This window comes from Netta rufina (genome assembly GCF_964035555.1).
Source record: "Netta rufina genome assembly, chromosome: Z".
NCBI lineage: Eukaryota > Metazoa > Chordata > Aves > Anseriformes > Anatidae > Netta > Netta rufina.
In genome coordinates this window covers 36,799,139-36,824,760 of record NC_140126.1, presented here as the reverse complement: position 1 = coordinate 36,824,760, position 25,622 = coordinate 36,799,139, and the positions used below count along the sequence as shown (strand labels likewise).

At 38.6% G+C, this 25,622-nt stretch overlaps 1 protein-coding gene across 1 annotated transcript in view; it reads left to right on the top strand.

Moving 5' to 3' along the window:
- LOC311221182 (guanine nucleotide-binding protein G(q) subunit alpha) overlaps positions 1-25,622 on the top strand; it is a 129,454-nt gene that overhangs the window by 24,145 nt on the left and 79,687 nt on the right. The window contains exon 2 of the mRNA XM_084305011.1: positions 19,783-19,967. Within this exon, the coding sequence (XP_084161137.1) occupies positions 19,783-19,967 (185 nt within the window). The remainder of the gene's footprint in view (positions 1-19,782; positions 19,968-25,622) is intronic.

Genomic DNA, 25,622 nt, shown 5'->3' with positions numbered 1-25,622 from the left:
CACTGTATTTAGGGCTATAAAAAAAGTAGATACTTTTTCAAATTTCATATACCTTCCAGAATTAATCAAATACTAGATTGCCTGTGGTCATCTGCTGTTTGAGATGCAAAATTGTTTGTATAATTGTAGGCTGGTATACAATACTCAAATCACTGCATCTGCACTTCCTTTATTACAGATTGTTGTCACAGCATCTGTGTTTAACTGAAGGCAGCTAACACACCTTCTAGTGGAGCAGTATTTCAAAAGAGAGTTATGTATGATCATAGAACTCCAGTAAACAAAACTTTAAGGAAACCCAGATGGCATTGTGTGGCGAAGTAGTTCAGCTTGCCTGCCCAGATCAGACTTGATGTCTAACTTTTTTCTCAATACCATTCTTAAAAATTCGTGAAGGTACAAGGCAACACTACGTTAACTGTGTTTTAAAACTGATAGCTCAGATAGAAAACAGTTATGTAGAACTAAGGAAAAAAAATCTTAGTGAAATCTAGTATACAGACAAGATTTGCTTGGGAAAAAAGAAGCAAAAAGATATACATAGAATTGGTACTAATTGGTAGTAATTGGTTAGGTACAAATGGCCTTTAGAAGTAACGTAGGAAAATATCACTGTTATCTGTTCTTTCTGATTGCTTGGAAATAAATAAATAAATACTACTTATAATAAAAAATAAAATAATACAAATATTTAATATGAGAAGTGGTAAATCACAGGACTCTAACAACACTGGGCTCAAATCTGTTCTAGTTCAGGTGTATTTCATCTCTGTTAAGAAGGAATAGGATCATGACCTGTATATGTTGTTTAGCAATGTTACAAAGTACCTTGCAAAGAATTATTTCCCAAATAGAACTAGAAAAAATAAAAGCTTTAGAATAAATGAATAACAAACTTAAAATAGTAGAGCTGCATTAGACTAAATGTAGTGAATTAATGGAAAATGAAGTGTTCTGCTCCTTTCACTTGATAATTTCCTTTAAAAAATGTAGCGGTTACTAGAAAATTACAGGATCAAGTCTCTAAATAAATTCATCTTCGTTTCTTAGTATGCTATAACACAGCTAGAGTCACTTTTCAGGATAGTGTTTTAGCATGTTTAATCTTCTCATTAAGTACTGAATCCTGCAGGATAAAAGAGGACTAATAAACTAATTTGGTAAAAGTTGGCATTTGCACATAAATGAAGTTACCCGTGCACAACAACACTGTGGAACAGCTGATGTGTGGTAATGACTCACACCATGGTAACTTTGTTCTTAGACTTCTCTTTTCCCTATTAAAAAGCTGTCTAGGTTCTTCAGTTACTAAGTGATATGTAGAAGATTTTCAAAATTGCCTACTGCTTTTTATCCCGTTTTTTTCAATAAATGATGAAAAGACACATTGCAACATACCCTCTTTATGTCTACTCTCAATTTTATGCCCTCCTGCATATTAATAAGGCCATAGTAGTCTATTGGGAGTATTTGAAGAGTAAGGATGGCAGAATAAAATCCTTAATAAGGATCACAGAAAAAAAGGTTTTTATGATTAACCTTTCCTGAGGTCATTATCACTTGCCTTAATTCCTTATTGCAAGCTATTCTGTTTTTTCTTTACTATTGAAATCAGCGGAACTGATATAACAGCAGGTCACAATTACCAAGTTTGTTTTATTTTGTTTGCTTGTTTTTCTCTGTGTGAAAATGGTCTGAGTATACCTTGGATCTGCATTGCTACAACTACAATTCATTGTAGTTCTGGAATTGGAATTCTGTTATTTTTACCTTAAGCTGTGTAGTGTAATAATGTATATTTTTATACAGATACAGTGTGAACTTTCTCTTGTTCTTTTTATTTTACTCAGTTTACAGAAATAGCTGCACTCTTTTCAGAGTTTTCACATTTTTATTCTTACTGACATTCCAAGTTGTTTTGTTGGAAATACAAGTACTTGGTAAGTTGAAGTTGATCTGTATGATACCTGATATAAGTATTAGTCTCTGCAAACTTTTGCAGAAGCCTTTAATTTTTTTTTTTTTTTGTTCATCTTTAGGAAACAGGTGAAACTATGCAATACAGAAAGCTGTGAAGATGACACAGTGAAATTTCATTATCAGATTCTAAAGCTGATCTGTGGTGACGTTCAGAAGGGCTTGATACTGACTGAGGTAGAAACAATCCTTTTAGATTGTATAACAGGGAACAACACAGAGCATCTGGGATTTGCTCATCATCTTTTAGTGCATCACTACATTTTTATTGTTTGTCAGCCACAGTGAGAAGGTAGTCTTTAACTACTTTGAGCAACTGTTTTTTTTTTTTTTTTTTTTTTTTTTACAAGAGTTGACATACCTCTTGTTACTTACTAGGTAAAAAGGTAACAGATTCCTGAACACCTACAAATTGCTCATGTTACAAGAGAGATGCAGCTTCTTGGCAAATGTTTTTGAGGACATAATTGCTAATTAGCAAGAGGTGTTGCTTAGGCTGGATGTGCATACATCAATCAGCAACTGTATGTACTCTATGTACTTATCTGGGAGGGTTCAGTGGTTAATTTTTTACTAATGCACAAAGACCTCTTGCAGTGTTTGGGTCTGCAGTGCAGTGGTGTTGGAGCAGCTGGGCTTTTTCTTGGATTTCTCCTGTGGCAGATGAAACAGCTGGGGTCAGTTAAAAGTGTCCCTAAAGTTGGCAGCCACCCAGAGGAAGAAGCAGCAGTAAGGACTGTCTGGCTATCTCACTGGGTTGTGCTTCCCATCCCTCTTACAAGCAGAAACATTACAAAGCATTGCGTAGTGCTGGCTGTAGGTGCTGATAAGCATGACATCCTAATCCTTCTTCAAATGCCTCTTGCTTTTTGCCTCTTGGCTTCACGTTGCCGATGTTTGAAGGATTCAGGATCTTGAAGTGCTCCAGAAATAAATTCTGCCCTGTGAGCTTCTCAGGGGACTTCCTGGCCCGTGCCTGTACCACGAGCAGAGGACGGGCTGCTTCCGTGTCCTCCCTTTTCAGGTGCTAACCTGCGTGTGTGCCATGTGGAGCGTACAGCTAAAGCCTTGGCCTTGCAGGCTGAGTCGACCTCTTCTTCACAGAACTCTTTTCTGCACACTGACATGGGGAAAAAAAGGACATGCAAGGGCAGGCTGAACAGCTGCTTGTGGGTTTGTAAGAGGAAATCGTGTCAGAAAGGCATGCGCAGGCCATGGAGGCGATGCCTCATTCTTTGCCCATGATGGGGATCTCTGAGTTGTGGATCTGCAGAACGGTACCACAGGCCGAATGGGAAGTCTGTTAGCCAGAGGTTGTGAAGAAATAGTATTATTAATAATACTTTGTGTTGAAAAATTTCAACATTTGGACTGTCCATAAAATGAGCTTTTACTATAAAAAGACTGAAGAAATTTAGGCAATAGTGTTGTTGTGGTGCTGCTTTTCTTGTTTATGTATATATTCAAAGAGTCTATGCTATTTTTTAATTGTCCTAAATTATTATCTGTAACTTTGTTCATTCTTCCTTCCTTCCTTTTAGAGCAGGCCTGTGAATGAAGACAACACTCTTGAATTTCCCAGAGTTGTTCACAAGGCACTATCAGACATTCGATTCCTACCTAAAATGTATTTAGAAACTACAGTTCATACTGTTCTCTGATGCAGAGGCTACAGCTTATTCAAAAAACGTATTTTAATTTTTAGCCTGAAAGAACTTTAGCTGTTTCCTCCACACGTTTGTGGATTTGGGCCTTCTTGTGTCTCCTGAAAGAGGACGTACTGGCCTGGTGAAATCTAACTAGCTAGCTTTTTCTTTGATGCTGTGTTCTTACTGCAAAGATGTGATCAGAGTGATGTAAAAGAAGAAATAAATATGGAAGTGGCAAATATGATCGCCTTGCAGAATCTTACCGTAGCGCTTGTTGGAAGTAAATCCTTGGTTAGGTCTTTTGATGGTTAACTGCGTGGTTTGTGTTGACAGCTGGATGTGTGCTTGGTTGTTTGGCTGTTTTTTATAGTTGAACTGAAATTATAATACAAAAAAATTATGAATAATGTTGACTTGTGTGGATAACATTTTAATAGCCTAAAATATAAACTGAAGAGTTGGACTGGAACACTTTTCATTTGACTATTGTGCAAAGGAATGACGTGTAAAATAAATGTTTACTTCCTGGAAGTAAAAGTTTCCTCTGGAAAGAAAAAAATGACAAACAAACTAGAAGTCCTTCCCCCTCACCCCTCTGTGAGCTGTAGTTGTGTTACGGTTCTCCACCCTGACAGTTAAATTTGTTTGTATTTTGGTGCACAAAATCAGAATAGTGGCTGGTCACCTACTTCAGCATGTGCTTAAGTCTTGCTGCATAGCACTGAAAAATGGCTAGAAGTATATCTGAGCCACCTCCGTGGGACAGGAAGCAAATGTAATTGGGGAAAAGTAGGGTTATGTGAATGCCTGTGAAACAACAACCCAGCACTACAGAAAGCTTCATTAGCCAGGGACTTCAGTGAGTTTCGAGCTTTCTCTCCAATGCAGAGGTAAAGCAGTCCTGATCATGCCAATAAATCACATGCCAACGAACAGCGTGTGGCCCTTCATTAAACAGGAAGCCACAAGTCACCTCAAGAGAGGTCACAACCATGAAGAGACTAGGAGAGAAGGGAGGTGGCTGTTTCTTGGGCAAGTGGCCTCATCCCTGCCAAACGCGTTACTTGCTGGAGTAGAGCAGTTGTAACTCAAAGTTCGCCTGGTTCCTGGGTTTCCCAAGGTTTGCTCTAGCACTGAAAAGCATCCAGTCAACGGATGCTTCTTCTGAAAGGCAGCAAGGTGTTCCCTATCCATACCTTCCATTGAGTTCATATTATCATATGCTTTTTATTAGCTTTATGAATAAAAGGCAGTTATTTCTTAATCTAGCCATTCTCAGTCAGTGTTCTGTGTATACGTATATCTCATGTTCTGCAGCCAGAAGCAGGTCTAACTTGGAGCTGCCAAAATGGCTGAGATGAACTCAGCGGAGGGGCCAGGTTGGGGCCCAGCAGATACAACAGCTCCATGGGCACGTGTGCCCCGTGCCCTTCCGAACCAGCAGCATGTGGAAATGAAGAAACTATGCTCCACAGGTAAAAAAACACCAAAAAGCGATACTTTAAGTGGCGCAGCGTGTTAGGGCTCCTTGCTATTACGACTGCAGGTGCAAAGTGGATGCTTTCACCAGTGAAACCTGCCCCTCTGTCCCTGTCATCTTCTAGTAGCATGTTCTTAGTGAATAGCTTTCATCCTTCCATTCACCACAAGATTGGAACTGGTCAGCTTTTCAGTGATATCCTTGAGCAAATAGTGCATCTGAGAACGTTACGTTTCCATAACCATGTAGCTAGCATGAAAATACCAGTGTATAAGGCTAGCAAGGATGTCCTCTCAGAACTTTGCTATTCAATTTACTTTCTATTTTTTTTTCTTAATAAAAAGCGGGGATTTTTTTTGTGGTGAATCTAATTATAATTTTTTAATTATAAACCTGTTCTTTGCTTCTATTACCCTTGACCCGATTTCTTAAACTCAGAGTGCCAGTGGTGTATTTGTGTCTACAGAGCCTTCACAGCTCTGTGTGCATGCATATCAGTGTATTAAAATATGCACAGAGCCTGACTGAAACATGAAATTGTGCAGTGATGCTTCTGCTAATGTTCCTGGTCTTGCTAGATCTGGCAAGCAGAGGGGCTGCCTCCTGTGCAGGAGCTGCCTTGGGTGTGCACCGCACCTTGCTGTGGCTGAGAAGGCATCAAAGTGCAAGGGGCAGTGAAACATGCACAGCTTATGACGCTCTCCAAGGGAAATAGCCATTAAAAAGCTCTCCCAGGTTAAGGACAGTCTGCAATAAGCTGCAGGAAATGTGCCACAATATCTGGAACTGTGTTTGCTGCTGGGTGGATTTATGCTGCTGCTGGCCTTGGAGCCAACACGGGTTGCTGGCTGGCTGGCTGTGTGTGTGTGCATGCACACGTGCGCCTGCGCTGGTGTGGCGAGAAGCACACACAGCTCTGAGAAACACTGGACATTCAGGAAACAGGGGAATACGAGCCCAGCTCTTGAGTCTCTCACATTATCGGAAGTCAGGACATAAAAACACAGCAGTGTTTTTGCTGTATTACTGCAGTGCCACAGCTCCTCGCTCAACTGTCAGCTCTGCTGGATGCTGTGCATTTTCTGGGGGAGAAGGGGTGAAGGGTTTCTGTTAGTTTTAAGGGTATGGGTCTTTTGGTGACAGAGCATGTTGCAGCATTGTTCGATACCATGTGAGAAACTTCCACTCTGATCGCTGGCTTTCCCAAGGAATCGCCCAATTGTGTGTGCAACCCAGGAAGCGATAGCTGCAGTCCTGGCATGGCTGTGGAGCAGAGGCTGTGCGTGAGGAGCCCTGCTTCAACAGACCAAGGGAAGGGGCCTCCCAGAGTCTTCTCCTGGCTGCCAGTCTGAAATCACACCTGCTGTCACCTGGCCTCCCACCTGCCTCGGGTCACCTCTTCTCTGTTCCTCCAGTGCAGGTGGAGTTCCAGCTGGAACTCCCGGCTGGAGTTTCCTGCCTTTCCTTGTTTTCTGCCATGATGTTTCTTACTCCTTCCCTACAAAACACCTAATTCCCCACCCTCCCCATTTAATTATGTTATAAAATGTAATGAGATTGAGGTCAATCTGAGGCAGATTAACTGGGATGCTTGTACATTGGAGTGAGATGAATCCTGTTTCAGGAAGTGTGTTTGAGTGGGCTTGAAACCAAGCAGGTGTAGGTCTGCATAGCTACCAATTGTGAAGCCTCCTCAAGGACTGTGAGGGCGTTACCTTCACACTGGTATGACGAAAAATGGTCAAATATGAGACAAAAGTATTGTAGGCTTCTTGTTTAACTTACACCCTTAAGATGGTATTGCATTTGTGCTTCTCACAATATGGATTTTCTCTGGCAGCCAGCGAGGATAGACAATGTGTAATGAACATTGTAAGGTGTGTTAATTTAAAAATTGTGTATTACCCAGGCAGATTCCTCACTGAAGTCACTGCTTTCAAGATCCTGGACGTTGTTTGGACTTGGAGTCACTTGGAGTTTGAATGAAGTAAAAAATACTTTATCTTTTTAGTGCTAGTGGTATATTTGAGGCTCGAAAGCATCCTTCTCTGTCTTGGGTCTCGTACTGACTGAGTGAATGGATGTTATGGATCAGGGAAAGTTGTAAGACAGGTATACTGACATTTGGTATATAGTCAATTTATGTTTCCAAAATACCCTTTGACAGTAACACTAATAAGTTGACTATTGTCTAATTACACTTTCAGAAGCAACTGTCACATTATCATACTAATTTGGAGATGCAGAGCATTCAGAGCCATGAACAACAGAAAAAAGTGCTAGCAGAAGAGTCTGATGGGTAACTTCAGTATCTTCCCCAAGTGTACATACCGTAGTGAGATACCAAGTAGCTTCAAGGAAGAAATACTCTTACCTCATCTTTTAGAGGAACCAGCATTTATCTTTTTGTAATATAAACCTTTGTCTATCTTGTAGAAGTCCATGTGAAAATGTTCTTTCCATTCCATGAAATAAGAACAATAAGATCCTAAACCAAAGTAGTTCTTTTTTGGTATTGTAAGTAAAAGCAAAATATTCCCCTCTTTCTCACCCCGCCCCCCAAAGGAATGGTTCATGGCAATGTTCCATGGTATCTAGGAAAAAGGATAGAATATGAGTGGGTATCTTTTCTGGAAACACTGACCAAACACTTTTCTTTTTAAAGAAAAAAGTACTCCAATATTCTAAGAAGCACTTGCCATTCTTTGTCTATAATGTAGGACAGTGATACTCAGTGATACCAGAAATGCTGCCTGACATAAACATTGCGCTGTAACGGAAGCACAGCTATTCCTGTAACTTCTGTTTCCAGCAAAGATACATTTATGTAGGTTTTGGTTTAGTGACACAATGCATTTTAGGAGAATTTTCACATTCTGAGAAATCAGCTCTGCTGTATCCTTTTGGCTCCCGGATGGAGGCCCTTTGAATGAGTGAGAGATGAGGAGTTTGTCTCTCAAAACAGAGCTCACAAAGATAAAGTAGGTTAACTATTATTAAAAAAAAAATGAAAAGAGGAAAAATACACGTACTTTTTAAAGTGTTTTCATCTTTTTACAAATTGGTTGTTAACATATTGTAAAAATTAACAAATTTTATAACATAATGTTTTTTATCAGCATTTCTTATGTATACAGATAAGCATCAAGTATAATCTCCAGGTATTACAGTATATCTTAAAACACAAATTAGACGACAAAATATGCTGCAAGGAAAGCAAAGCATACCAAGTATAAGATTATGTGTGCATCATAAATACGGCTTTTGTTTTGTAGATATGTTCTTGTACAAGATAATTATGTTTGATAATAGAAAATATTATGAGATCCAGATTCTCAATTTCCAGTTATAATGGCTGAAATTTCATTTGGGGAAAAGAGTGTTAGCCAGTAGAGGGAAAAATGAAAGCAAAAACTTGTTGCTGTATCGTAGAAAAAGTGACTTTCATGACCAAAGATATAGGTATTTTTTAAAGGAGTAAAGGCATCTTATTGGCAGCCATGATAAAAATAAAAGGAAAATATAGTGGTTTTGATTACTAATAGTATTTGTCCTTGCCTTTGATTAAGCAAAGTGGTTTATGCTATCACTGAAATGGTGTATCTCAGAAGCTGCTAGGAATGGGAATTATGTCTGTCTATTCGTAATTGCTTTGAGTAACAGAAAATGAAAGAGACATGAAAGGAATTTAAACAATGAACTTCCTCATAAGAAGCACTCACAGACTACTGAAACATAAATTTGAAAAGCAGATGCTATTTCATTTTACAAATGTATGTAACAATAAAAATAAAACATTTAAAATATGTAAATACGTCTTTTTACAATGCAGTGATAATATCTACGTTATTTATCAGCAAGTTGTCGTGATGCTTTTGATAACATTTTATTGAATCGATCCTGGAGATTTCTTTGTATTCCCACCCCCCTTGTTCCCTCGTCCCCTTTTAAAAGTATATATACAGGTAGGTGATAGTAACATTATTTTCCCAACTTTATTTTAAACCCACTGGATAGGCTTCCTTAATGGCAGGAGTACTTCCTGTTCTACTACACTCTATGTAGCTGTCTTCCTTAATGGGTTAATAGTCTCAAGCCTTATCCTGCAGTGCCAGAAACTAACTAAAGTCTCGGTGAAGTTCATCTCCTAGAGGTCTGCATGACATACATGGTCATACAGTCCTGCACTGCTCACAGCATTTTCAGTCACGGAATGGTTGAGGTGGGAAGGGACCTCTGGAGGCCATCTGGTCCCTTGCCCCTGCTCAGACGTGGCCAGGTTGCCCTGGACAATGCCCAGGTGGGATTTGAATATGAATATCTCCAAGAAGGAGACTCCACAACCTCTCTGGGAAAGCTGTGCCAGTGCTCCGTCACCCATACAGTACAGAAGTGCTCCCTGATCTTCAGAGGGAACCTCCTGTGGTCCAGTTGGTGTCCACTGCCTCTTGTCCTGTCACTGGGCTCTGCTGAAAAGAGCCTATATCTGCTCTCTTTGCATCCTCCCTTCGGGTATTTCATAAATCAGTCTGATTTATGTGTACAGACGAATGACCACGGGTGGAACACAAAAGAAAGTTAGGAGGGTTAACCCCCACTCAGTCTTCATTCAAAACAGTAGATGATTTTTTTTCACAGGAAATCAACACCAGAGAGGTTTTAATAATTCTGATGATGATCTGTTAATAAATAGCTTACAAAAACGTTAATGGGCGTATATGATCTCCCTGTAGAAGATGACAATTTAGAATAGTCAGAGGAAAAAAAGGTGTGGTGAAGGTGTCAGTTGATCTATCTAGATTTTTATATAGGGCTTGTTTCTGAGGTGAAAACCAAGCACCTATGTGAACAGTGATCAACTCTGATCACTTTTGTGCCTTGGAGCCTACTTAAGCGAGTCAGCTTTCCAAGGCTATGTTCTGCCTTCTGATGTGGGTGTCAAAACCCACTAGAAAGTAATCATGCATAAGTTTCTAAAGCCATATTTGGCCCTTCATCTGTGCAAGAAAGTAAGAACTTGTATCATGCCTCCGCTTCATTGATGCTTGTGCCTGCTTCTGGTTTTGTTTTTATTTTTTCCATGGGTCAGCAGCATGAAGCAGGCTGATTTTCAGCTGCTGTCAGCTGGAGTTGTGAACAGCATAAGGAAAACGTTCTTGAGGGTGAAAATTTGTTTCTGGCACTTTTTCTGCATGAATGAGAGGCAGAATTTGTTGAAGCTTCATAGGGGTATCCGTTTCCTCCAAAGCACATAAAATGGAAAGCTAAGGATGGAGTATAAAGAGTTGTTTCTCTTTAGGGAGTCCCTAAAGAAGGATTTTCAGAAGTATCCTTTCAACAGCAGGGAGGAAAAAATCACACAGGGGTGGGGTTTTGTCCTCGTTTGAACCCTTTTACAAGGTTGTGTAAAATCTCAAGGAGTTGCTTTTCCTCTGTTAAGGCAGCCAATTCTTCTCTCACTTTGTTGCCTCTAAATTACATCCAAACCATAAGAAGATAGCTGTAGAATTGAGAAAATGATCTGATGATAGCTTGAAAAGATAAGGAGGTTCTTCTGCTCTGGGCAGTGGGGTTTTTTGTTTGTTTGTATGTTTTTGTGGGTTGTTCTTTTTTTCAGAAGTGAAGGATTGAAGGGAGGAAGACACTGACTTCCAGTAATGGGTTGTGCCTGGCTGCATTGTAGCACAGTGTGGTTTTGATTATCTGGCATGAAGCTACACTTGATTAACTAGATTTCTTGTAAAGGAGCTTGAGAGGTTCTGTTTCAGTAAAAATCTTGAATTAATATTCATTTAAGAAGCTGCAGAACATCAGCTGAATTTTAAATTTTAATTTGATCTTCACAATTGTTGGCAATTCAGTGTCTTACACTTTATTTTAGTAGCTACTTGGACTGTTTAATTTTGTCACTGGTACAGTGAGGATGAGTATTAGTTTTATTTCTTTGGGTTTGGTGGCTACACTAGAATGACAAGTAAAGTTTACTGTCCTTTCAGACATAGCCAGATTAAATGTGTAACAGGATTTCTCTGATTTAGAAAATATTCAGACTGTCTCTGTAACAGGAGGTTTTCTTCACCTTCTTTAAAGAAGTATGAGGATTCAGCTCTGTAGAAGTTCATTAATACAATATGATATCTCTATATAATAATGAGAAAAAAATCTTAGATATACAACAGTTGATACAGATGCATTTCCCTTTTATAAACTGGATTATAAAATCTGTATGGTAGCTTTACTAATCTTTTGCAATTGATATAATTTGCTTAATATTTCGTAACCTTTTGAGACATTCAGGACTTTTCTTGAAGTGATCAGTATAGATTGATGTTGATGTGTCACACTACTTATTTAATGTAATTCTTCACATTCTGAGCTGTATTCATGGAATTCTGTTAGTCGTTTTTTGGAAGGAATCTTTACTTACCGTGCCAGACTTTCTTGTTGTTGTTACATCAGTGATTCATGAAATGATATTTTGTTTTCTTTCACATAATATTGGTAGCTATCTTAACTGTATGTTCATAAATTACTAAAATGATACAAAGGAGGTAATTTAGTGGACAGCAGAATGATGATGTGCTTTCTTTTTTTTGAAAGCAAGTGGAATATACAGATTTAGATTATGATCAGACTAGCTAAAAGGATGAGTACACAGCAGTTTTTGTCAGTGGAGAAAGCTCTTGGCAATAAAGCAGTATGGCGCTTTTAGTGACACTTTTAGTTTTTAGTGTTAGGCCTTAATTTAAACCTGTGCTTTATTAAACTGCAAAGTTCATCACTCAGGTTTCTGTTGTAACGTAGATTTTATAGTCTTTTTATAGTTAATTCTATCCAGTTTTTAACGTAAATACAAAATTTTGTGCTAATGTTGCAGGAACAGAACTCAGGAGACCTTAGTTCCCTTCTGGTCTTGTTTTGTTGCCTTGCTTGGAACTTCAGATGCTTTCCTGCCATAGCCTTTTCCATCAGTGTAACTGAAACATAACTGAAAATGCTTCCTACAATCAGATGACTTGTGTGAGATGTAATCTGTTGTCATTCTGTGTTAATTAAGGAGTTTGGTAATCACAAAGGGAGGATACTTTGTTACTACTGCTCATTTTAGGGAAAATATAAATACGCTTACTGTATTTGCTATCAGGGCTCATAGTATTTCCTCATTTCACATTTACTCATGTCTCTGGATGATTTGTAATTTAGAATCTTTAGAGATGTATCTCTGGATTTGTGACTGAGATGGAAATTGTAAATTCATTTGGGAGGTTGACTATTACATAAAATGGTTGGAGGCATGGGGTGATGCTTTAATACCTTACAAGAGTTACGGTGTGAAGATAGAGTGTGTCATAGAGATAATATATATATATTTTTGAGCGATGGACAGGAAGAGTTGCGCCATGGGGCAGGAGCCCTCAGCTGGGCAGGACGGTGAGGCAAGAGCTGCGCCATCTTGGCACTGACAGGCAGCTCTCCAGTCCTGGCCGCCTCTGTGACAGGAGGCTGGGCGCAGGCCATGGGGGTGAACATCTGTTAGTAAAAGCATCAGGACAGGGAGCCTGGCTCGGCTCCGGGGCCTGCCCGCCGGTCAGTGCTGGTGGCCAAGCTGCAGAGCCTCCCAGGGCTCAGCTGCATGGCCCGCCAGCAGCTTGCGGCAGCCGGGCTGATGGTCCTGCTGCCTGGCGGTGGGACAGACCGGCTCGCTCGCTCGAGCTCCGGGGATGACCTCATGCAGGCTGTAATACGTTTCAGATATTTTGGCACCTAAAGAGCCAGGCCAGTCCAAGGCCTGAATTCTGCGCGGTTTTCGTGTTTTGATACAGGACAGTACTTGGTTTCAGCAGAAATGTGATCCTTTTGCATTCCACTGCTGGAACAGCAACAAAAGAAGGAATACTTTTTGTTTTCTCTGTAGCTGAATTAGTAGTAGCAGAGAGGACATAAAACTCTCTTCCAAGTGAAATATAACTTTATAGTTGAAATCAAACATTTTTCTTCTTGTGTGTAACCTCTCTATTACTGCTTTAGCTCTTATTCCTCAAAGGAGTTAATTTACTACTTAATACCTGATGAACTTGATTTCTACACTATGCTTTACATTTCAGAAATAACTTGCAGCAGACTGTTTTCTTCTGAGTAAATATTTGGTGAAACAGTGTACTTACAGTAATGCCTCAAGTATAAAAACGGTCAGCAGATAGAAATGCGAGACTGCACCCAGTCTGCATGGGATGGTGCACAAGCTAAAAGCCAGTCTTCTGTGAAGGTATGCATCATGGGTTTCATGGTTCTCAATAAATGTATGTAGATGGTGATTAACTGGGTAGCAAATTTCATTGACTCTTTTTCTTATATATTAAGGATCTTATTTTCTTTTTCCCTCTAGGCTTATCTAAGCTATATATATAACTTCAACCAATAAAATAGACCTTTTTTTCTTTTTACTTTTTATAGATCAAACTTAGGAATAAACACAGAGAGTCAGGCTTAGTTTAGCTCCTTTCAGTTTCTTAACAGATGCCAGTGCGGATTTTATTTAGAGAATGGCATCTTTGTGGTTTTACTTTAAAAACAGCCTTATATTTGATCCCACAAGGTACTACTTAAGACTTATTTAAGTTACAATGCAGAGAAATGGGAAATCAAGTCTAGGTATTTATCACACAACCATGTGTAAGAAAAGTTTGCCTACCTAGGTTACTAGTTTGAATTATTTTTAAATTATTTTTCTGACTCTTCCTTGTCAGGCACCACATGAATTTTGAAGCCATTCTGCCAGGAGCTGCATTGCCACTTACTCAAAATTAAATACGTTTTGTTTTTCAGTATATCTCCCAGGGCAAAGAATGTTGCGTTTCAACATCTTGTAGTTTCGTTTTTGAAGGGTGTGCACCAGGAAAAACAGCAGTCATGTAGTAAATTGTGCATGGTGTGTGTAAGGGGTTACTGCTGCATTTAAACACTTCCTTCCTGGTTTTGCTTTTGGAAATAATACTGCTGGGGATCTGGCAGATCTCTGGTCATAAAAATCCTTGATGATGCAATAATATTTGTTGCTATAACTGTTTAAAAGAAAGAGAAAGCTTCTGGGAGGTGTTCAGAGATTTGCCATATTGCAAGATGCTAAACTCTTTCAAAACTGTGTAGTTCTAATAATCCTCCATGCTGTGTAAAAAGGGAATTCATCACCGTTTGAGATGTTTATGCAGTCTTTTTTTTTTTTTCTTTTTTTTTTTTTTTTGTGGGATGTTAGTTACTACTTTTAATTCAGTGGTTGGGTTGGTTTTTATCTGGAACAGAACACCTGAAAATGTCAGATGACTGACCATCCCTTGTGCTTGAACCAGGAAGCTTTCTATAGATTTATCTGCAAAGTACTACCCAAGGTTTATGCTAGGGTCATACTTTGAGAGGAGAACCATCCTTTTTAAAAGACAAGGAGGGATGGTTTATTATTATTTATTTTAAAGAACTTCAAGTATATTGTGTGGTCTTTAACTGTCTTCTGACAGATGAGAGCGTGTTGCTTGACTGGCTTCAGTTACAGGTCTTGATTAATTTAAACATGCAATGGCATCAGAAAAAATTGACCTCAGTATAGTTTCTTCCACTTTGCTCTGTTCTGCAATCTTTTGCATTACTATTTCACCTTTGCTCTCTCCTTATATCAGCTGGAGCCGTATCATCGGGGATGATGGTGGTTAGCAATTGTTAACAGAAGCAGTAAAGCGCTTGCTGATGTGGATTTTTTTAATCCACTTCTCAGTTTTGCGTTTTTCACCAAGCAAAACCCGCTCCAGAGTCTTGTTTTTGTCTGTTACCCAGTGTTGTTGTTGTTTACTATAGTGATACGATCTTTGCGTGTGTTGCCAACTTGAATCTCTTAACTTGCTCTGTAATGGGTGAGGCTGAAGAGAACACAGTTGGTGTGGTATCAGTCCTTGCTTTGATATTCTTGTAATACCAATGATAGGATTTTAAAAGATTAAAATATACATTAAAAAAATAAACTTAGGTTTGACTTCAGTGCTATAACAGTAATATCCCACTGTCTAGCGGGGATAATGCTGTAATGATTGCAGTTTTGCTTAGCTAACCCAGGTAATTCGTTATGTCCAGTTTTTCCCTGTTTACATGACAGTAAATAATCTTGCTTGTTTTCTTCCTAATTGGTTTGGTCAAAGTATCTGAGTAAAATGCTGTAGAGTAAGTGGTGTTCTATCATTACTGAACAGTTTACATGTAAACAGGACTTTCTTACGGAAAGATTTGATTCCATTCTTTTCTTTAAAAATAAAATCATGCCTAACATTTTCTTTGCGTGCACTTCTTGTCAGCAACAATAGAAAAGACTTCCTGTCGATCATAACTGTCAAGGTGAATTTTTGTCAGTTCCTCTATATTGTGCTGAAAATGAACATTTTCACCTCTTAGTAATCTTGGGGCATTCCTGTAATTTTTATTGTTATCTATCATTTATATTTTTATCCTATTTTAGTGTGTTCTTTGCAGGTGTTTTTCCATGATTTCCTTCTTCACCAGGACTACTTTTCACATATTGCCCCTTTATAAATGGCGCTCATTGCAGCAGAGGTCTAGAAATGTTCTCCTTTTTGCTAATGACATAACCAAAAGATTAGCTTGTGGGCATACATAGAAGGTATGTTTGAGCACTGACCTGAAGAGGGATGGACTTGAGGCAAAGCTTTAAACGGCCTTCAAAAACTAGAGATACCATTTTTAAATATGTATGAATAGTGTGGTTTGTTTATTTATTGAAATGAAAAATACACATAGATACAAAACAGAATTTTTGCATATATGGGTAGTGTTTACATATTTGTATGTACATAAAATATATTCTTTTCATATATATATATATAGAATCATAGAATGGTTTGGGTTGGAAGGGACCTTAAAGACAATCCACTTCCACTCCCCTGCTATGGGCAGGGACACCTCCCACTAGACCTGGCTACCCAAAGCCCCGTGCAATCTGGCCTTGAGCACTTCGAGGGACATCCACAGCTTGTCAGGGCGATCTGTTCCAGTGCCTCATCACCCTCAGAGCAAATAATTTCCTCCTTATATCTAATCTAAACCTACATTCACCTAGTTTAAAGCTATTACCCTCGTCCTGTACACTCGCTGATAGAGTCCCTCCCCAGCTTTCCTGCAGGCTTCCCTTAGGTACTGGGGCATTGCAATTGATATCCCCAGAGCTTTCTCTTCTGAAGGCTGAACAACCCCAGCTCCCTCAGCCTCTTTTCAGTGGAGAAGTGCACACACACCCACACCCACACACCCCTATATGCCTTTAGGTCTCCAAGGATAGTTTGTAACTGGTCTTCAGCTGACAAAGTAGTAGTACAGTGCCACCCAATTGAACAACCACAAAAAGTAGTAAGATGCAGACTACTTAGGTTTTTGATACTTCTTTGGATTTTAATTTTGTATGCCAATGTATTGCGTTTTTTGTAGACATGCTTTAGATGTCAATACTCTGAAACACTGTCTTCTCTAATATGACACAGAGTGCTTTATCAATATTTTTTCTTCCCAGTTGTGTGTGGTACTCTTTAGTACCTATACTCTTTCATACCTATACTCTCCCCCCCCCCCGGATTAAAATAATTAAATAAAGAATTAAATGCTTCAGTTTTTAAAACAGCGTAGATAATAATAGTAATAATACAATTATCACAATAATACAATTATCTCAGCACTAAATTACTAAATTTGCATTTGGGGATTTTGAAGGACTCAGGGTTCCCCAGTTCTGAAAGCTTGGTGCAATTGGCTTTCTTCTGTGTTAGTTAAAGCAGAATTCTTGGTAAGAGTTAATCATGTCAAAAAGACATAATCACATGCCATTCTGTGCATTATAGGTTCAAACTGAACAGACTTTCTATTGAATGTGTGACATACCTTACAGATAAACTAGAAAATATTACTGAACGTGTGTATGTGTATATTTATGTCACTTATGTACAGGAACATCACTTACATGGCTTTGATTCATACAAACATGATTTTGATGAACATGACTTCGCTTGATATGTTTCAGAACAAGAGAAAATAGCGTAATAATTCTGTATTGCCTAGGTCAATAATTCTATAAATTCTTATGGAAGGCAATCTGTAGTAGATTCCGGAAGTGTAAAGATCTCACCTTGAGATCTGATCAATGGGAAATCAGAAATCTTTCTGATTATTGACCCAGGACTATCTGTAATACATCCCCTTTATTGCAAAGGCCAGCCTTTGGTTAGCACAAATTTCACAGAACAGCTGAAGTTGGAAGGGACCTCTGGAGGTCATCTGGGCCAACCCCCTGCTCGAGCAGGGTCACTTGGAAGGGTTTGTCCAGGACCATGTTTTTAAAAACCAGGCTTTTGAAGATCTCCAGGAAGGGAGGCTCCATTACTGTTCCGGGCAGCCTGTGCCAGTGCTCTGTCACCTACACATTGAAGAAGTGTTTCCTGGTGTGCAGGCAGATCCTCCCATGCTCCAGTTTGTCCCCATTGGCTCTTGTCCTGGCACTGGGCACTTCTGAAAATAGTATGGATCTCCATCCTCTTTGCCCCCTCCCTTCAGGTATTTGTAGACATTGATCAGATCCCCCCTAAGCCCTACCTTATTCATGCTGAACAGTCCCAGCTTGCTCAGCTTTCCTCGTAGGAAGTCCCTTCATCATCTTTATCACCCTTCAGTGGACTGTCTTGAATATGTCCATGTGCCCCTTGTACTGGGGAGTCCAGAGCTGGACACAGCACTCCAGGTGTGGCCTCACCAGGGCTGAGTAGAGGGGAAATATCATGTCCCTCAACCTGCTGGCAATACTATGCATAGTGCAGTCCAAGATACCAGCAGTCTTCTTTGCAGCTAGGGCACATGGCTGGCTCACATTCATCGTGGTGTCCACCAGGACTTCCAGGACCCTTTCTGCAGAGCTGCTTTACAGCTGTGTGTTGTCCAGCATGTACTGGCGCCTGGGGTTGTTCCTTCCCAGTTGCAGGACTTCATGCTTCTCCTTATCGAACTTCACGGAGTTCCTGTCAGCCCGTATCTCCAGCCTATCAAGGTCCCTCAGGATGGCAGCGTGACCCCCCGGTGTATCGGTCACTCTTCCCAGTTTTGTCATCTGCAATTTGTCATGTCGCAGGGGAAGAGTCCTGCCTGGTGGCTATGCAGTGCCCTGCAGAGGTCGTTGGTGCCTTTTGTGCTGTGCTCTTGGCCACAGCACAGGCTGAGGATCCCAGTGAAGGCAGTGTGCTAGCAGTCTTGGTCTCACTTTTCAACTTCAGAGCATGTCCTTTGTCATTACAGTAGCAATCACTCATGTCTCCCCAGAAAATGTAAAATAGGTCAGTATATAGCACTCTGCTTGATTTTCTGGGAGTGTGTGTAAGGAAGGCTTCTGTTAGAAGTTTGTTCTATATGTATGAGAAATGAGGTTGAAGGTTTCACAATAATGCTCATGGTTTTAAGAGGCTTCCAGCTTAGGTGTTTGCACGGTGTGCTACCTCAGAACTGCTGAAGGGTTGCCAGTGCTACATCATGCTTTAACTGTGCACTGTGCAGCTGTGGAACACACCTGAAACACCATGTACCTCATCAGGCTGCCTTTGTCCTGAGTTGCAAGCATGAGGCATGAAAGCCTTACAAAAATGATTAAAGTAAAACCCAGCCTGAAAAGCACTGCGCTGAGCAATGCACCCTGATGAATGTGTTGGGTTTCCTGGAGGGCTGGGTATCTGGCTGGACATAGGGTTTATAATGCTGTGCAACTGTTCGTTCTAAACTTCAACTCCTCCTTTTAAGCAAACATAGGAATAATTTAGATAAGCTCTTCTAATCACAGAGGATGAGCTCATTGAAAGGGAAAAAATGTGTGATGTATCCTGCATGAAATTTCTAACAAACAGGTCTTAACTTTAAATAGACAAATATTCAGAGGTGTTCATTAAAAAAAAAAAAAACAAAAAAACAAAAAAAAACATTCCTGGCTTGTCTAAAATTCAAAGACAGAAAGTAATCTGAAGGAAGGAATGACCACCCATTAATGAATATGAGCCAAATCTTAATTAAGGCTGATTTCACATGTTTCTTAGGTTAAAGTTTGCAGGGCTGTAATTGTTACAGTATTTAGTTTAATTTATTTATTTTTTAGTCTCCTGGTTGTTCACTGCTGCCTATCATAATATCCTGCAAGTTGGCCAAACAAGATAACTTTTTCTTACTTTATGAATTTTTATGATTTAAAAAGTCTCATAGTAATTATCTGAAGTTGGAGATTTTGGACAGTATTTTCAAGAAGTGAAATTTACATTTACATGATTTTAAATATTTGGTCATATGCATTATATTATACTCATATGCATATATGATTTTTTGTATTATGTTTATGAGGTTTGGTTTAGATACTAGTTTAGTTGTTAAACCACCCTTCTGTATCATATCTTCAAAATGCAAGCTTCAATTCAGCAGCAGGTCAGCTGTTACTGGTACTTCTGTTGGATATCCAACTGATCCTTGCAGTTACTGTATAGAACAGTTACAAGTGTAGAACACTTGACACTGTTCTGCTCTGCACTTAACAAGCTGTCAGCATTGTCCTAAAAAATCATGTTTGCATCCAGTGACTAAAGTATATCCTTATTTTTTGTCTTGCAGGCACAGGAGAGAGTGGCAAAAGCACATTTATCAAGCAGATGAGAATCATTCATGGATCAGGTTACTCTGATGAAGACAAAAGGGGCTTTACAAAACTGGTGTACCAGAATATCTTCACAGCAATGCAGGCCATGATCAGAGCCATGGATACCCTCAAAATCCCATACAAGTATGAACATAACAAGGTGAGATTTTTGTTTATTACCATAGCGGAAATTTTTTTCTTTTTGTTTCAGGAAATACACTGAAGGTCTTCAAAAATTACATGTCACATACAAATTATACTCAAAGTTCAGAAGAAAGGGTACATCTGTCAGTGTACCCTTCAGTTTTCTGCCTTTTGTGCTGCTCTGACAGCACAGAGGTACTGCTTCTGTAAGAGTACTCATCTCTGAAAGATGTTTGAGGGGTTCATCACAGGGCAGTTTCAACAGCAGGCTGATGTTTCTTGAGACTTGAACTTTTTTCCTTCCAGCTAATGCTCTGGCCAGAGCACAATTAAGCTATTTCTTTGGTCTGCACCAGTACTTAAAGTTTGCCATTAATGTGGATATTTTTTGTTTTTATTAGTAGAAAAACATACGGAGACACCTGGCTTTGAGCATATTTGAAATACGAATTTTGACACAAGATTTTAAAGCAGTCACATTCTTCTGAGATTAATGACATTGTTGACGTCTAAAAAGACAAAATATATTTGAAGTGTTTGTAAAGTTTATCTATGACTAGCCTAAATTCTTCCCAAAATTTGCATTAAAACAAAACAAAAAAACCAAAAACAAACAAACAAAAACAACAACAACAAAAACAACAAAAGATAAAATACTTTAAGCATTCCATAAAGAGGGGAAATGTTTAGTATTTACTTCAATACACAGGAAAGCACAGGATTACATCAGCATGTCTCACACTTCTTGCCATAGGATAGGAGTGGCATGGCTTTGAGGAAAGTTCCTGAGAACTTCTCCAGATTTTTACAGTTGAGTCATTATCAGCAATGTTGTCAGGTGGAAAGGTTGAGATCTCTCACAAGAACAGGGCTTGGCTTTCTTTGAATCTTGAATTGTGTGAAAATTGAATAATTTACTAGTCCTGGATTAAAAGAGCATTTTATTAAAATAAATTTATAGTAAAGGTTTGTGTTTTTTTTATTAACATAAACTGTCAAAATCAGAGAAATTTATGATAAACAAGTAAGCAAGCTGCTGTTAACCAGGGGATTCAAGATGAAATAAGTCTGTGTTAAGACAAAATCTTTTGTGTCTCTATGTATGAAGTTTAATTATAGAATAGAACTGTTGTATATGTTTTAAGTCAGGTAATTTGGAAGTAGTAAAGATAAAGCTTATTGTCATGTAAAAGAAGCTTTGTTTCTCTATGGGAATCTGCCAGTCATTGCAGCTGGTCATCCCTTATTGGTGACATAATGTTGCAGAAACCCAAGAATCTTGCAGGAACCTGGGTTTATGCAGTGGGAAGTCAAGGGGATCCAGTCTGTCAAAATCTGTATTGTTATCTGTCCTTAATGATGGGTTAGTGTTCTGAGCATGTTGGAAAAAGCAATAATAAAAGAGACTGTTGAGCTTCCTAGTCTGACCATGTGCTGGAGCTGTCTGATTTTCCCTTATCCCTCAGATATCAAAATCAAATATGTAACCAGGATTAAAAAGAAAACTGCATTTGTACACATATTTCAGCTCGTTGGCTGCATGTTTTTGCTGTATGCAGAGCACCTGACTTGAAAAGTTAATTGGTTGTGAAGCACAGTCATTTTTCTTCAAAATTGTTTTTTGTTGTTACTTTGATGTAGTCCTAATCCTAGATAAGGTATTTTTAACTTGCAGTATGCTACAGAGTATATGCGATATAGTTACAGTTCAAGTTAAGAGTGTTAAATGTATTTAGTGTTTTTCAGTTGGAGCGAGTTAGTTTTGGCATAGTACACATCTGGTTAGAGCTGTTAACTTCCCTCGGAGTCTATCTTTGTGCTTGGTTCTTTCAGAAGCATTCCCATCAGGTTTTAATAGGGCTACATGTAAAGTAAAAGTTACCAAATGACAGGGTCTCAGGGGAATTCCTATAAAAATTCCTTGTGGAAATACAGGGGAAATCAATTTTTGCTACAACATCGTGGAGAAGATGATGGTCCACCACATGTATACTTTGTATACCAGCTCAATTTACTTTAGTGACCACTGATCAGTTGTTTAATCTGCTCCTTTTTTCCTTTCTTTCTTACTTTTTTTTTGTTTTGTTTTTAAAAGTCTGTTGAAAACAAACTCATTAGTCTAGCAGTCGAGAAAACACAGGAAGGGCACTTCCTATTAATTTGATTCTCATATCAGGAAATCCTATCTCTGGAGAGAATATCTCCAAGTTTGAGTAACAACATATTTTTAGCACAGTACTTGTTTTGCACAATAGTTTAGAAAACTACAGCTTGTTGATACTGATGTGGTTGTTCCGAAAGAAATGAGGGTTAAGTGACCATTCACATCCCCCACACACACAATTCTTCATGTTCCAAGATAGACTATGGGGCTACAGTAGAAATGCTTCCCTCTTACTGTACCAATTTTATTTCCTTTAATTGATAATTGATAAAATAGGGGTGTTTTGAATCTCTGCTTCTGGAATTTGAACTCTTTTCATTTCAGAAAGTTCAGTTATTTAGGCAGTTGGGATCTTCATCTGGTGTTTAACATCTAGTCTGAATTATTTTAATATAGTCATTGTAGGAAGAAGCAACTTCTAAGTTTAGCAAGTTAGTTCTTACAGAGTGCTATTGGTTTCATAGTTTCTAATATAACAATAGGGGCAGAGACTGAAAGGAACTGTCATGTCATATAATAACAGATTTGTTATGAGAAATTTAACTGATTGTGTTCAGTGTGATGCCTCAAAACTAATGGGAGGGCACTGTAACATGTAATGCATTTATTTTTCATGTTAAACTGCAGAATACGAGCTCTACTGAGGTTTAAGATAATGTGTCAGGGTGATCTCTCCTCTTAGGAATTTGTCTGTCATAGGAAATGGTGGCTTATGGATGGGTTTTTAGTTTCCTTTTGGGTAAATGTTGCTGTGTTTCTGATAAAAATAACTAGAAGTCGATAAGTTTTCATACGCTTCTTGAATTTCAAAGTAAGAAATAGTTTATGAAAAATGGAAAAGCATTATTTTTTTCTAGAAATCTTCAGAAGCAATTCTCAAAACTGCCTGTCTGCAAAATTTTTGTGAGTGTACAGTAGTAAATCATGTGCAACCACAGACATTCAAATGCACATTTTTAGCACTAAAATCTATGTTAATTTTTTATAAGCTATCTTTTCAGAAAACCAAACTGTGTTTCTATGCTTCTGTCATCCCTTTCAAATACTGAAATAATAAAATGATCAATTTTAATCTTTACAGTTCTCAATTATCTTCATATCTGATTGGAGGCCCTTGTTTCAGATAACCCGTCTTCATTTTTTCTTTTCTAGCATTTTTTACCATGTCTAATGTTGCTGAAGGTGTGGAATATACATGGGTGGCTTTTTACTTTCTTTCTGCTGTTGTTTCAGAAGTTCCACCAGAAAAAAATAATTACTATAGTAAAACTATAGTAAAAAAAAAACAAGAACAACACTAAAATGTTACTATACTGGACACCTTCTACCGCTGTTACCCCTTACTATTCTCCTTCAGTGTAACTACCAAAATATAAGTTGCTTTTTTGTTCTGTAGACTGTGTCAGGAAAGTGTCAGTCAGTAGTGATTAACAGGCAGGAAATCTTGCTTGAGTCCCATGCCCATAATTTCCTGTGAGACTTCTTAAATACTCATAACAAGATAACTAGTGTGAGGAACAATAACAGAACAGGCTTCAAGAAAATTGTTAAAAAGGCTGAAAACATAAATACAAATTTTATTGTAGGCCTGGACGTTCACTGTTAAGTTTCTATGAGTGATTCTGCTGCTGAAGTTGTTTCAGTATTTATGCCTATTGGGAAATTCCTTTGGGAAATGCTTTACAGCGAAAATACACAGGTACCGGAAATGCTTTTAAAGTCCAGATTCGTACTGAAACCATCTTCAAAGCCATCTTTACCTTGCTACCTTGTTTCTTCCAAGTCAGACAGATCCACTGGAGAAAAAAACAAAAGTACAGCCAGAAGTATGACAACAGGACCAGGTTTGGAGCCAGAGTATGTAAATTCTTATCTCGGCTAAACAGTTGAGGGTGTTAATTATGCTAGAGCTCTTCAATGAAATCTGATATTCTAGGAAAAAAAAAAAAAAAAAGAAAAAAAAAAAAGAAAAAAAAAAGCTGGAGGAAAGGACCTCCCTCATATACCTTACCTGATATGCAAAGAATATGAAGGATTCAATCCAGAGCAGGATTGTGCAAAGAGTGTGAGGTTTATTGACCCTCAGATGAAGCAGAATGTGTGGAAGTTTTGGCCTTTTGTGGTTTGTTGCTGTTATTTAAAAAAACAAAACAAACAAAACCAGAAATGATGTTCTTGGGATGTTGAAATGAAATGCTTATTGGTTTGGAACACAGATAATAAAGTGGTTTTTCGAGCAGATGGAGAAACCCAAACTGTGCCATCTGCGCAGACCATTCTTCAGCATCTCAAACCTGAAGCAGAGGCCTTGAAGTAGGTTGCAGGATAAAGGGTCTTGTACTAATAGTGTTATTTAAGAATTAATGTATCTTAGAACCATCAGTAGAACTTAGTGGAGCAGTACCCTGAGATGTTCTTCTCCAGGTACTCAACAGGATAGAAAACAAGTAAACAGAAGCCTTGTGGAATAAATGAATGCTTCTAGTATGAAGGAGCTCCAGATTCAATATTTTGGCAAGAAATGGGTTGCTGCAGAGCCAGCTGCCACAGAGGAGAGCATATTTAGATTTAAAATATTATAGTCTATTAGAATGACATCTATTCAGATGCAGACATTGAAAACTTTTTTTCGGGAGCATTAATGTGAGGTAAAAACTGTCTCCATGATAGCCATGTTTCCTCCCATGAAGAGGAACCTTGGAAGCTCCAGCAGAGCCACGATCAGTTTCTTCCTGAGTGCTTCATAGAGGTGGCTGGGAAGGACTTTTACAGTCCTAGCTGGATTTCAGTGTTTCCCCAGCAACTCTCTCCTCTTTTTATTGGTCTTCCTCTGTTGGTCATTTACTCCTCTCATGTCCTGCCTTTCTCTCTGGCATCTTGCCAGTCTGATGCAAATTTGACCTCAACAGGTCTTCATCTACCTGGCTGTGGACTTAGCATTTTCTCCTACTTTCTGATGTTTGTTTTCTCGTCCTATTTGCAGCAAAGTAATAAATACATAAACAAATTCATGCATGTAGTAATTTACATCCTGACTTATTTCTTCTCGTTCACCTACTTGCCATCACTTGCTTGCTCTTTGTTTAGAGCAAAGGTCTCTTGCATTTGTCTGTATTGCTCCAGCGGATTTCTAAGTCATTTCCTCATTATATTCAGCTTAAATATTTCATACGTTATCCACAGTCGAACTGTCAGTTTTAGATACTTTTCCAAGTACAGGGAAAATGATTGTGTATCATGAGTGAGATAGATGAGTATGGTTGCATGCTTCCATGGAGAACTGAGAATATCTTTCTTAAAAGTAAGCTTACAGATGTATGAACGTCCTTCTTTTTCCCATTAAAATTATAGGTAATTTCACCCATATGAAATAGGAGACTGTCTTAGCCTTCATTTCAATGTAAAATTTGAAAATTCAATTTTAGCTACTATATTTACAGTGTAGTAAGATTTCTTCCTCCTTTTATATTTTGTTCTAAGAGAAAGCCTTTACTTTTCTAAACATGG